Below are 13,419 nucleotides of genomic sequence, written 5' to 3' on the forward strand. Positions count from 1 at the left end.
GAATCTATTAGGCCGAATTAGTCCATGATTTGACAATGTGTTGCTACAGTAAACATTTGCTAAAGATGGATTAATTCGTCTCGCCGTTTAGCCTCCACTTAATGTATGAGTTTTGTAAATAGTCTACGTTTAATACCCCTAATTAGTACCTAAACATTCAATGTGACACGTGCTAAAAATAAGTAAAGGGAACCAAACGCCACCTTAAGCTGATTCAGCATATCTTTAAGGAGATGAAATCCTTGCTGTTGTAAAGGTAAAACTTCTTCAAAGCACATGAATTGAACAGAAAACCATATAGTTCCTCCCCAGTAACATGGACAGAATGCAATCTCAAATGTCAAGCTACTCGTGGAACAGACTTGTACAGCAGGGAGAAAAGAAAGAGTGAGAAGAAAAGGCTGAATGGAGCTTCTACCCTCATTAGAAAAAACAGAACATGGGAAGTTTACTTTATGTCATGTCATCCGAACATTGATAGCAACTTGAACCCAGGGATCAACATAACTAGGTGTCATCCGAACATTGATAGCAACTTGAACCCAGCGATCAACATAACTAGGATGCAGATCAGAACAAGGGTAAGTATGAGCCACACATCTTCACTCCAATGCCAGAGTGGTTCTGCAAAATGTTGACAACTCTAATGGTAAATTCCCTGGTTATTTCATCTTTTCTAGATGCAACTTCCTGTTAGAATTCTAGGCATATTTCGGTATATTTTAATTCCAAAATTAAATATGTAAAATATTATAATGAATATGTTGAGTGATTCAGTGACAAAATAATATATACCAATGTTCAAGTTTAAATATCTAATAAACAAGAACAAATATAGGCACAGATGATTTAGGATGTACCCTGGGGCGGGGCCAGTGCCGGAGGCACCGGATGCGCCATTACCATCTAGATTAGTCATACTAATCATGGGATGGCCTCAGTTGATGTAGTCATACAAACGAGACACCAGAAGAGGTCAATGCAGTACAGTACCTCGAACGGTCTCCGGGATGTAGCAGGAAGAAGAGGACGTAGTCGATCAGCACGGTCACCAGGAAGAAAACGTTGCGGACGAACGGGTCCTCGGCCACCAGGAAGTAGACGATGCAGAGGTCGCCCACCAACAAGTAGACGTTGCAGGGGTCAGCTGTAGAGGTGACGAAGTAGAGGTGACGAACTAGGAGGGAGCAAGCAGTCACGTTGACGCTCCCCAAAAACCTTATCGCTCGCCTATCCCAAGCAGGATCTCCAGCGGAAGGCGAGGTTCCGGAGGCTCTGCTCTCGCCAGAAGTCGCGTTGTCTAATGCTGGGAGTTCTACTTCCACTGTTGACCTCGTTAAGATGGTCTGCTTGCAAGACTTCTAGGAAACAGCACCAACTCCAACTATGAATACATATCCACTTGTGGCTTTTATCTCATCAGCATCAAAGATCCAATTTGAGTCATTGTACCCTTCAAATACCCTTGGGTGACTAGTATAGTGAATCCCGTAGTTCACAGTGCCTTTTAGATAGCGCATCACTCTCTCTAGAGCATGCCAATGATCATCTCCCAGATTTGAAACAAACCAGCTTAGTTTGGTCACAGCAAACGATATGTTAGGCCTCGTAACACTAGCCAAGTACATAAGTGAACCAATAATTTGAGAGTAACTCAGCTGACCTCTCATTATCCTTTTATTTTTCCTTAAAACTACACTAGCATCATAAGGTATTGAAACAGGTTTGCAATCACTATAACCAAAGTGACCTAGAACTTTTTCCACATAATGGGATTGCAAGAGTGTAACCCCACCATCACCTTCTCTTACTAGTTTTATATTAAGGATAACATTAGCCTTTCCCAAATCTTTCATCTCAAAGTTTTGAGACAAAAAGTTCTTGACTTCCTTAATCACATTAAGGCTTGTCCCAAAAATCAGTATGCCATCGACATGCAAGCACAGTATCACTCCTTCACCCCCACCAAAATGATAGTACACACACTTGTCGGTTTCGTTCACAACAAAGACAGCAGACGTAAGAGTTTTATCAAACTTCTCATGCCACTGCTTAAGAGCTTGCTTGAGCCCATACAAAGATTTTAACAGCTTACACACCATTCCTTCTTGACCTTTTGCTACAAACCCTTCTGGCTGATCCATATAGATCTCCTCCTCCAACTCTCCATTTAGGAAAGCTGTCTTAACATCCATTTGATGGACGAGAAGACCATAAGAGGTTGCTAGGGAAAGTAACACTCAAATTGTGGTCAATCAAGCAACAGGTGAATAAGTGTCAAAGAAGTCTTCTTCTTCTTTTCGAGTATAGCCCTTAGCCACAAGCCTTGCCTTGTACTTTTCAATAGTACCATCAGGCCTAAGCTTCTTCTTGAACATCCACTTGCATCCTACGGGTTTGCACCCATAAGGCAACGACTTTCCAAGTTCCACTAGACATAATATAATCCATTTCACTCCTGCTTCCTTCCAATAGTCAGCATCAGGAGATGAATATGCCTCTTCAATGGTTCTAGGAGTGTCATCTAAGAGGTATATAATGGAATCATCACCGAAAGACTTTTCAGTCCTTCATCTCTTGCTCTTTCTGGGAGCTTCATTGTTATCCTCCTCAAGATTTTTCACAAGTGTAGGTTCATTGTGTTGTATTACATCGGTAGAGATATTCTTCTCGATAAACTCTTGCCTAGATGAACTTGTTTCATCTCTCGTAGGAAAAATGTTCTCAAAAAATGTAGCATCTCTGGACTCCATTATAGTACCAACATACAAGTCAGGTACTTCAGATTTTACTACTAAAAATCTATAGCCAACGCTGTGAATAGCATAATCCAGAAAGACACAATCCACAGTTTTAGATCCAAGCTTACGTTTCTTAGTTATTGGCATACTAACTTTTGCCAAACAACCCCAAGTACGTAAGTTAGAAAGTGTTAGCCCCTTCTTCTCCCATTCCTTGAATTATTTCTTTATTCTTTGTAGGAACACGATTTAGGACATGACAAGCAGTCAATATAGCCTCACCCCACCATTCCTTGGAAAGTCCTGCTGTATCTAACATGGCGTTAACCAAATCAGTTAGAGTGCGGTTCTTCCTTTTAGCAACCCCATTTGACTAAGGTGAATAGGGAGGTGTCCTCTCATGAATAATACCATGTTCCTCGCAGAATAAAGTAAAAATATTTAAGTATTCGCCACCACGATCCGACCTAATTCATTTTATCTTTCTCTCAAGTTGGTTTTCTACTTCAGCTTAGCCGGACACTGTGAAGCAAAGTGATTTGGACTCTCGCACACAAAGCAAACTCCCTTCTTCTTCTTCTTAGCCGGTGCATTTGTTTGTTTAATCTTTCCTTGGTTTTGCGGTGGCTTCTTCCTCTTCTTTTGGGAATTGGAATTGTTCTTCTGAACAAAGTTGGCACTTGAAGCTCCAACAATTCCTTTTCCCCATGTGTCTTTTGCTCTCGCCTTCTCTTCAACATCAAGAATCCCAATGAGATCAGAGATACTAAACTCTTTCCTCTTGTGTTTTAGAGAAGTAGCAAAATCCCTCCAAAAAGGTGGCAGCTTAGAGATAATAGCTCCGGCCACAAACTTGTCGGGCAACACACAAGGAATCTCTTTGCTATAGTCTTTGAGATCTTTTGATAGCGCTTGAATCTCATGGGCTTGTTCTACTATGAGACGGTTTTCAACCATCTTGTAGTCAAGGAACTGCTCCATGAGATACAGCTCACTGCCAACATCAGAAACTCCAAACTGAGCCTCAAGAGTTTCCCACATCTCTTTGCTACTCGGCAACGAGAGGTACGTGTCAACAAGGTTTTCAGCTAGAACACTTATGATGGCACCACGGAAAAAGCTATTAGCACGATCAAAGGCATTTGCTTCCTCTGAGGTACTGCCCTCGGGCTTTCCGTCTATGACATGCATAACATTCATGGCCGTCAACCACAACTAAGCCTCTCACACCAATGCTTGTAATTGGAACCATCAAACATGTTTTGTTTAATCAATGCAGCAAAACTAGATACCGAAAGTCTATCAACATTATAAGGTTTTTGGATTGTTAGAATTCTATGCATATTTCGGTATATTTTAATTCCAAAATTAAACATGTAAAATTTTATCATGAATATGTTGAGTGATTTAGTGACAAAATAATATTTGCCAGTGTTCAAGTTTAAATATCTAATAAACAAGAACAAATATAGGCATAGATGATTTCGGATGTACCCTCGGGCGGGGCCAGTGCCGGAGGCACTGGATGTGCTGTTACCATCTGGATTAGTCATACTAATCGTAGGATGACCTCAATCGATGTAGTCGTACAAACGAGACGCCGGAAGAGGTCGATGTAGTGCAGTCCCTCGAATGGCCTCTGGAAAGTAGCAGGAAGAAGAGGGCGTAGTCGATCAGAGCGGCCACCAGGAAGATGACATTGCAAATGAACAGGCCCTCGGCCACCAAGAAGTAGACGATGCAGAGGTCGCCCACCAGGAAGTAGATGTTGCAGGGGTCGGTTGTAGAGGTTGCAAACGAACAAGGAGGGAGCGAGCAGTCGCGTTGAACGCTCCCTAAAAACTTTATTGCCCGCCTATCCCGAGCAGGATCTCCAGCAGAAGGCGAGGTTCCGGAGGCTCTGCTCTCGCCAAAACTTGTGTGCGCAGTGCCTGGCGATGGGAATGCAAAGAGAGCAGCAAAAGACACGGAGAAGAGAGAGGTCTCTTGAAAGGAATACCTATGCGTCTCTAGGAGGAAGAGGAGGGCGCCTTATATAGGCGAGCAGTGAGAGAGGGGGATGAACCTGGACGCCAGTAGTCAGCACAGTCATCAAACACAATCAATTCGCCCAACCATCACATGCAATCAAACCAGGCAATCAAACTGCTCCAATCAAACCAGTAACTGTTGGAATATTCCAGAGTTTATTCCTTAACCGTTACTGGAGTGAATTCTTTCAATTGATGACTCTGATGATTGGCAAAATGTTCACCGCACAGCAGCACATCACGTCGCATCGCTCGTCTTGACACGCCCACGGCCCGGCCCAGCCCAGCGAGGCGAGCAAGCGCGCGCGTGTGGCACGCCAATCTCCTCTATTGACTTCACAATTGGTGTACACAGAGTCCACCATTTAAGTCAATTAAGATCCTCTTCAAATCCCCTTATGGGACTAAACACTTAACTCTCTAGCATTTATTAGTGGTCATTTAATTCTTTTAATTGAATAAATAAATGGGCCAAGCCCATATATTCCAACACTTCCTTCGTACTGAGTTAATAGACAGGATGACCTTTGGATAGCATCTCCATGAATGCAGGAAATCATGAGATACACAGGCAGCCTGGGCAGCATCTTGCATTTGCATGAGTGTGTATATGGTGAAGGATATCCTGTGCAAACAACTGAACAAGCATGACAGAAAAATTAACATAAAATGATTGTAGCAATAATGCTTTCATGAAATGTGCTGGAAGTACACAATACTATCCAATTAGCAATCAAATTTGTATTTTCTGTTAACAAATTAAAGAAATTTATTTAGTGTGCAGATCCTGTGGGCAGCATTTTCTGTTGGTAAAACAGAAATAAGTCCTACACGGTTGTAACCAATAATCATCACCGGAGGATGACTGACATAATCACAATTTGAAACACATGAATTCCCAATCTAACTTGCCCTCCACCTTTGGACAATGTGGTGTTTTTTGCATGTTAGATGGACAAGGAACTCTGATAATCCAAAATGCATCAGCAAAGTGATGGATTTTGCAATTATAGTCACAATCAGTATCAGGATCGTATTTCTTACCTCTGGAAGCTGGACCTTGGATGCCCTTATGTCAGCATAATCAGAATCATCACCTTCATGAGAAGGTGAGGCCTATCACCTGCATACCAGCAAGGTCTAGTGTGTTCCAGCAATGCGCGAACAGTCAGCTGAACTCAAAACTCCTTATCAGGTGCATCCAGGTCGCCTTGATCTGCAGGTGGGCAGAGGGTTCATCAGGGCACCTTTGCCTGCCACCACTGAAAGTGGTGTATGAGAATTGAGAAGGCACCTGCAGCCTTATCCTCCTCCGTCCAGGTACAAACTACTCAGGATCAAGTCAGTTCTTAGATGTGGGGAAGCCCTTTTTTTATGGATGTAGATGCCATGATAATGTACCCCTTAGACATCAAACTGTTTGTCACCATCTGGGTTCAATGTGAAGTTGTAGCATGGCTAGTAATAAAGGAGCCTGATTACCAGCGGGTAAAAACAGAGAGCCTAGCAAGTGATGTTCTCCATGTCGCTTCTCATGACCTCTTCCTGCTCCTCTACAGCCACTGCTAAGTACTGCTTCAACTGAAGGAGGTAGAACCCAGTCAAGGACTCCAGGATGAGGTTGTAGCGTCCAGAGCTCACATGCTGTCCAGAAAGCATGCTGCAACAAGTTACCTGATTACTCCACCTTCTGTGGTTGAGCGTCCATTCTCCTTGGAACTAATGAAGCGTAGCAGCACATCAACCTCAGACTGTCCATACTCCAGAGACCTTGCCGGACTAGTAGTGGAGAAGATTTTTCCAAACGTGGCACTGAGATAGGGAGATAGTGGAAGTTTTTTTTTTAGAAACTAGGTTTCCCCGCTTTATTTCAGAGAAACAAAGCATGGTTACATTTTCGACCAGCGTATTGGCAGCGCGCCTGCTGTTGCTTTCACTCAGTACCACCAGAGTCTAAACTTGTTACAGGGTTTGCTGACAGATAAAGCAAACTCGACTCTTCATTAACGCCCCTTCCAACCCCCAAAGGATTGACATCGCTGGAGCCAAGCTGCCCAATGAATGTTCCCGCACCTGACAATCCCTGCATCCTCGTCGTAGCGGAAGCTGCTCGTTCCCAGGTTAGCTGTAGCGGTTGGCTCATCTTGGCCTTCAGTATGCCCAGCACATGGTCCAGTCCTGCAGCATGCCCTTCCTCGCACAAGACTCACCAGCTCTCCAGCGTCCTTATCATCCTGTCCATCAACTTCTTCTCGTTCACCCATCTCTTGCCCTGAAAACATAATGCATTACGAAATTTCCATAAGTTCCATAACAATGCAGCACTACACATATTAAGAATACTGTTCTTCCTATTGCCCACTCACCAACGGGCCATTGATTCAAAATTTTCACCAATTCTAATTCCAAAGATATCAGAGATGCATCCCCACATAAGTGTGGCGATGTAACATTCAAAAAAAAAAGATGGTTAACTGTTTCTTGCTCACTACAGAAGAGTCAAGTCTGATCATCCACATGTCTTCTTTTTGCCAGGTTGGCTCTAGTTAAGGTTTTGTTATTAGACAAGAGCCATAAAAAGATGTGAATGCGGGGAGGGACTCTCAAACTCCAGACAGCAGGGGTGTACACAGGTTGAACGCCTGCGAAGCTGATGATTTTGTACATTGCTTGAATAGAGAATTTGCTACTAGACTCAAAAGCCCAAATGATAGCATCAGTCATCAGTATAACTCATGGATTCGACAATGGTGACCAGTTCCCAGCTGCGCATTAGCCTAGGAGTAACCCCTCTCCTAGGAGATTTTCAGGTCAGTTCCATCCCACACGTCAGCCACACATAGATTTTTCTGATCAGCTATTGTGTACAGCTCCCAGAACTGAATGGCTAAGCTATTATTTTCGAACCAATGATCCTCCCAGAATCTAATGGATTTCCCATTCCCAATCTTCCATTTTACACCCAAACAGGCTGCTTTACAAGCCTAGAGCACCCCCTTCCAGAAAGGTGATGCCCCAATCTCGGGACAACAGAAGATATTTGGATCATTGATTTTGTACTTATAATCCACTATCTTCCTCCAGATAGCATGCTCCCCCAACTGATATCTATTTATCCAGGAAGCCAGAAGGCATAGGTTGAGGTTGCCCACATTGGGGATCCCAAGACCACCAAATTCTTTTCTCTGGGCTAGATTATTCCAATTGGAGAGGTGATATTTATGCTTCCCCTCTGAATCATGCCAGAAGAAAGTTTGCCATTTGAGAGTTAATACTTTCAATGGCCCATTAGGGAATTTTATCACAGATAACAAATAGATAGGTATGCTTGCCAGGCAGGATCTCAGTAAGGCGAGTTTCCTAGCACTAGACAATAATTTGCCTTTCCAGCCCGCTATCCTTTCGATCAGCTTATCTACGATTGGTTGGATATCTTCTCTTCTAAGCTTGGTGTAGTGGAGGGGTACACCTAGATATTTGATGGGGAAAGTACCAATATTATAACAAAGCAACCTAGCATAGTTATTGTTTTCCTCTTCAGACATACCTAAGGTCATTAGATCACTTTTATCATAATTAATCTTCATCCCCAACAGATGTTCAAAACAAGTCAATAGCCACTTAAAGTGTGTAGCTTGTGATGGGTTGATTTTCAAGAACAGCAACGTATCGTCGGCATATTGCAGGCTGATTATGCCTCCTTCATAAACCTCAGGTAGTAGGCCTTCAACTAGACCTTGTCTAGTTGCTTTAATAAGCATTCTAGTGAAAACATCAGTAACTAGATTGAAAAGAAGGGGGGAGAGAGGGTCCCCTTGCCTGAGCCCCTTCCCTGCTGCAAAATAGCTGCTGTTTTCATAATTAAGCCTTACACAAATTGAACCACCTCTAGTCATTTTAATGATCCAGTTGGTCCATTTGTTGGAAAAACCTCCAGATCTGAGCATTTCCTCAAGGAAGTCCCAGTTAACCCTGTCATAAGCTTTTTCATAATCTAGTTTGAGAATAACACCAGCTTCACCTCACTTCACAACCTCAGGAATAATCTCATGGGCTGCCACCACACTCTCTAAAATGTACCTTCCTTTAATGAAGGCAGTTTGGTTAGGGAAGATAAGCCTATCACAAATCTTGATCAATCTATTATTGAGGGCCTTGCTAAAAATCTTGAAGCTGCAATTAATAAGGGCTATAGGTCTGAACTTTTTTAGTTCAGTTGACCCTGCTTCTTCTGGTAGCAAGGTCAGCATAACATAATTCAATCTGTTAATGTTTAGCTCTTCATTCTCAAAGGCTCTAACAATGTTCATAAAGTCAGTTTTAATCAACTCCCAGAACTTTTGGTAGAATAAGAAAGGAAAACCATCGGGTCCTGGAGCCCCATTGGCATAGGAACCAAAAATGGCTTCCTTAATTTCCTCAGTAAAAGGAGCCTCCAGCAAAACATTTTCCTCCCTGGTAACTCTATCCATGTCATCCCAAAAGCTATTTCCCAAGTGCAGGTATAGCTTGCTCTCTGATCCAAACAGATTTCTATAAAAGTCACCCGCCACCTTTAGCATCTCATTGTTATCAGTGACTTCACCATCAGGGCCTTGTAGGGCTGGGATGTTTTTTTTTTCTTTTTCTATGGTTAGCTACAGCCTGGAAGTAGGCAGTGTTCCCAGTGGCGTAGCCAAGGGGGCTGGCAGGGGCCATGGCCCCCCTAATGTTTCTGCAAACATGTACTATATACTTAGTTTTCTAGTAGGTAAGCACAGAAAACACTGTGTTCTTATCCCCCTCTTTGATGTCCCTGTCTCTAGATCTTTGTTTGGCTTTTATCCCCTCCATTCGCCAAATATTTTCTAGTTCAGATTGGATGTCATTCATCCTGTTCCTTTCTTCTTCATTTAGTTGGTTGTGTTCAGAGAACACATCCAGCATATCGAAATCTCCTCCAAAAGGGACTGCTTATATATCCGGGTCTCAGCATTAATGTTGAGAGCCCATCCTTTTAGTTTCTTCCTTAAGAGTTTAATTTTAACGTGCCAAACATCTAGGGGCTCTGTACAAGTACAGGGAGTAGACCACGGATCCCTGACCAGTTGGTAACACTCTTCCTTCTCTAACCACCATTTTTCAAAGCGGGGAATAAGAAAGGTTTCTTTTCAGTCTTCAAACCAAAGTCCACCATAAGTGGCACATGGCCACTTCCCAGCCTAGAGACACATCTAACATTCATCCCAGGGTACCTAGCTACTAGCTTCAAGGCTGGTGGTAGAGAAGATTCTGTCAAGGACTGCCATAGTAGGCTGTTCTTGATTGTTTGTCCAGATTTAGGACCTCGTGGGGTTTTTGAGTTCGGTCAGCCCCCATTGGTTAACCCAATTATTGAAAAGATCAGACCAATGGAAATTAATATTTCCATTGTTTTTGTCGGTCATATTTCTGGTTAGGTTGAAATCACCTCCCAACAGAGTTGGGCCATCCCACTCTCCCATAACACCATGGAGTTCATCAATGAACTCCTGTTTACCTTGGTCATAAGGTGAACCATAGACTACAATCAACCTCCAAGTAAAATTATCATGGACATTTTTAACTTGTGCACAAACACAAAACTTCTTGATATCCCAGCTCACAATATCGAACTTGTTACTTCTAAAACCTACCAGGACACCACCAGTAGTGCCTCTAGCAGGTAGTATAGGTAGTTCCAAGTAAAATTCCTTCCCACGTTTTCAAAGAAAGCTGCATGAAAACTAGATTTTTTAGTTTCCTGAAGGCCCACAAAATTTAATTTATTCTTATCTATGAAATCTTTTAAGCAACCTAATCTGCCTGATTTATTCAGGCCTCTAATGTTCCACATTGCTCCTATCATTGTTACAGTTTCTTGTGTATGAGGCTTATTGTTCCTTTGAACAATTTGAGACCAGGTCTCCCTACCTGCCCCTTGGGGAAGCTGAGTAATCTCAGGACCCTCACGGATAGGTATTGCATTGCTATCAATATCGTTATGTACTACGATATCAATATCCAAGTTGACAGGCAAAACAATTTCTGGATGTTCATTCTCAAAATTAACACACCTAGTGATTTCATTGTTTTTCAAAGCATTAATGTTTTGAGTTATTCTATGGGTGTCAACACCCAAGTCAATATCCACTTTAGCAGCTAGTTGTGGCAGATATTCATGCTCAAGCACAGCAAAGGACTTACCTGGACCTTTGCGTGGGGCTTCTAGGTTCTTGTACTCCATTCCAAATTGTAGGTCATTTTAGCTTTTTTAAGTTCATAGATATTATTATGCATCCAGATGGAGTATATGTCTAGGTGCATAATAATATCAATGAACCTAGAAAAGTCAAAACAACCTATAATTTGGAACATACTTTGGAACGGAGGTAGTAACATTTAAGATCAATAGCCTTCTGAATCATAGATCTGTTATCCCCTGCATTCCTCCTTGGTCTTTCTGGAATTAATTCCAGCCCCCATTTGTGTTTTTCTTGGTCTTGTAGTGGAAGATGACACTCACTGGCTGCGTTCAAGATGATGTAAGGGAGCAGAATCATCAACAGATAGCTTTTCTTGATGGTGGCGGTGAAGATTTCAGCCAACATGTTCTGGAATTGGAAGGTAGCGGGAGATGACACTCACTAGCAACATCTAAGATCATGGACGGGAGCAGAAACATCAACAGAAGTTTTCTCGCACCAACCTCCAACTCCCCAGCAAGCACAACGTTCTGCTCCAGCACATTCAAAGCCACAGTACTCCCCATATTGAGAAGTAAATCCTGCAGAAGACAACGTATTTGCAGATGGGATAAACCTTCAATCATATAAGCACAAGATTGATTAGAACAAGAAATTTAGACAAAAAAATGAATCTGACATTAATGGAAAGAAATGCAGCACGGAACCATGGACTAGTTCAGTACACTTATCAAATAATGGAAGCACGGAGATTCATATATCAGAAAAGGAAAAGGCACAAATCACTATTACTGCTGGCAGAGGATGGTTCATAGTCATAGACTTGAAGTGCAATTCCATTAAACTGTGCCAGAGCCCGCTCAACAAACCGAGCTCATACACTCAGAAGATAGTCATAAACTTTTCCCAGACCACCTTCTCTGGTGTACAATTGCTGTTTCTACATCCTAACTTGTATTGCCCTATGCTGACGCGGTGTGGTATGCTACATCCTAACTTTGAATTGAAGCTAACCAACAAACGGGCCTCTCTTGACCCTCTGCAGAACCTTGTATGCTACATCCTAACTTTGAATTGAAGCTAAACAAAAAACGGGCCTCTCTTGACCCTCTGCAGAACCAGCTGAAGGCGGCTGATCTTCTGAAGGAGCACACCCTTGATTGCGTCCTCCTTGGCCTCCGGGTTTATCTTGCTGTTGATGTGGCCAAGGTGGTGCGCGCCGTCCTTGGCCACCGGGTTCACCTGGCCTATGTCGTCGCCAAGGTTGTGCTCGCCGGCCTCCAAGCCACTCGCGAGGTGGAGCGCGTTGTCCTGGTCCGCGAGCCCGGTCAGGATCTTCCCCTTGCCGACCACCGGGTAGAACACGCCGCGCTGGTCGACGCCGAGGTGGAGGGCGTCGAGCCTGTTGCTCAGGGCGCCTTCGTCGCCTGACCCAACGGGGAGCCCGGCCTCCCTGTCTTCGACGCTGACCATGTCCTCCTCGAAGTACACGGCCTCGACATCCCCGACCTCTCCTGCCTCAAACACGTCCTCCAGGAGCCACTCGAGGTCGTCGTCCATGAGCTTCGTCTCCTCCAAGCCAGCGCCGCCAAAGCCGAGCAGGTTCGCGACCCTGGCGATACGCTGGCCTTCGATGGTTATGCTGTCGAGAACCTCGATAATGGAGGCCGGATGGGCGTGGATGACGACTTCGTTAGCGGTCTGACGAACGCCGTCGAACCGAATTTTCTTCATGGAGATCCCCTCCACGATGTCCAACCTCATCAGGTCGAGGTGAAGCTCTAGTAGGTCCAACTTCTGGTAGTACTCGCTGGCCTGCAGGAGCAAAGCCAGCGCGCCGTCGTCGACCTTCCAGAGAAATCTGCTGTCGTAGACCTGCTTGTTCAGGCGGTGGAGAAGCGGGGCTGCCTCGAACAGGTCCCCGACGTGGGGGACGCGGACGACGACGCGAGGGCGCTGCCCTCCCGACCAGAGATCAATCTCCTTCTCGAGGGCCGCCAGGGAAGACACCTCCAACACCCCCATTGCAGCGAGCTGGCCACGCGGAACGGCGGCGCAGCGCGGCGCGGCGCGGCGAGGAGAGGATTTGGTAGCGGCGGCGCGGCGGTGGCCGCCTGGCCGGTGATTGGGAATTGGGAATGGAATGGGGGGAGGCGTCAGGGTGGGGGCCCGATACGGCCCGGTGGCTTATTAACCGACGGCTCCTGTTGCTTGAAAGAAGCACAAACAAATCTGGGTGGTAGAAGCAGGCCCCGATCCGCGGGATCCCTTCTTCAACCATTAGAAAGCGGACACGTGGCCAAGCGGCCAGATCGTTGTGGAGGCGTGAGCTGGCCCGTCACTCGACGCCGTCTTGGGTCCCACCTGTCAGCCAATGGGGGCGGGGGATTTTCCCTCTTACCGCCGTGACGCCGTCACGCCTGGCCGCCAGTTGGCAGATGAGCC

General features: G+C 44.6%; 1 protein-coding gene and 1 long non-coding RNA gene across 2 annotated transcripts; both read right to left on the bottom strand.

Annotated features, from left to right (window-relative positions):
- Window positions 1-6,631: 6,631 nt before the first annotated feature.
- On the bottom strand, window positions 6,632-11,522 carry LOC101754037. The gene is made up of 3 exons (XR_002678707.1): window positions 11,417-11,522; window positions 10,976-11,297; window positions 6,632-7,043 (listed from the first exon to the last, which is right to left on the bottom strand). It is a non-coding gene; the product is annotated as an uncharacterized LOC101754037 (long non-coding RNA).
- Window positions 11,523-11,742: 220 nt separating this feature from the next.
- Window positions 11,743-13,140, bottom strand: LOC101754431. Its single transcript, XM_004979322.3, has one exon. The coding sequence runs from the start codon at window positions 12,997-12,999 to the stop codon at window positions 12,055-12,057; it is 945 nt and encodes a 314-aa protein (XP_004979379.1). The 5' UTR covers window positions 13,000-13,140; the 3' UTR covers window positions 11,743-12,054.
- Window positions 13,141-13,419: the final 279 nt, after the last annotated feature.

The sequence above is a fragment of the Setaria italica genome, chromosome VIII (assembly GCF_000263155.2).
Source record: "Setaria italica strain Yugu1 chromosome VIII, Setaria_italica_v2.0, whole genome shotgun sequence".
Taxonomy (NCBI): Eukaryota; Viridiplantae; Streptophyta; class Magnoliopsida; order Poales; family Poaceae; genus Setaria; species Setaria italica.

What these genes read in the sequence shown, in the direction of transcription:
- LOC101754431 (XM_004979322.3), bottom strand. Translation starts at nt 12,999, where the DNA reads ATGGGGGTGTTGGAGGTGTCTTCCCTGGCGGCCCTCGAGAAGGAGATT.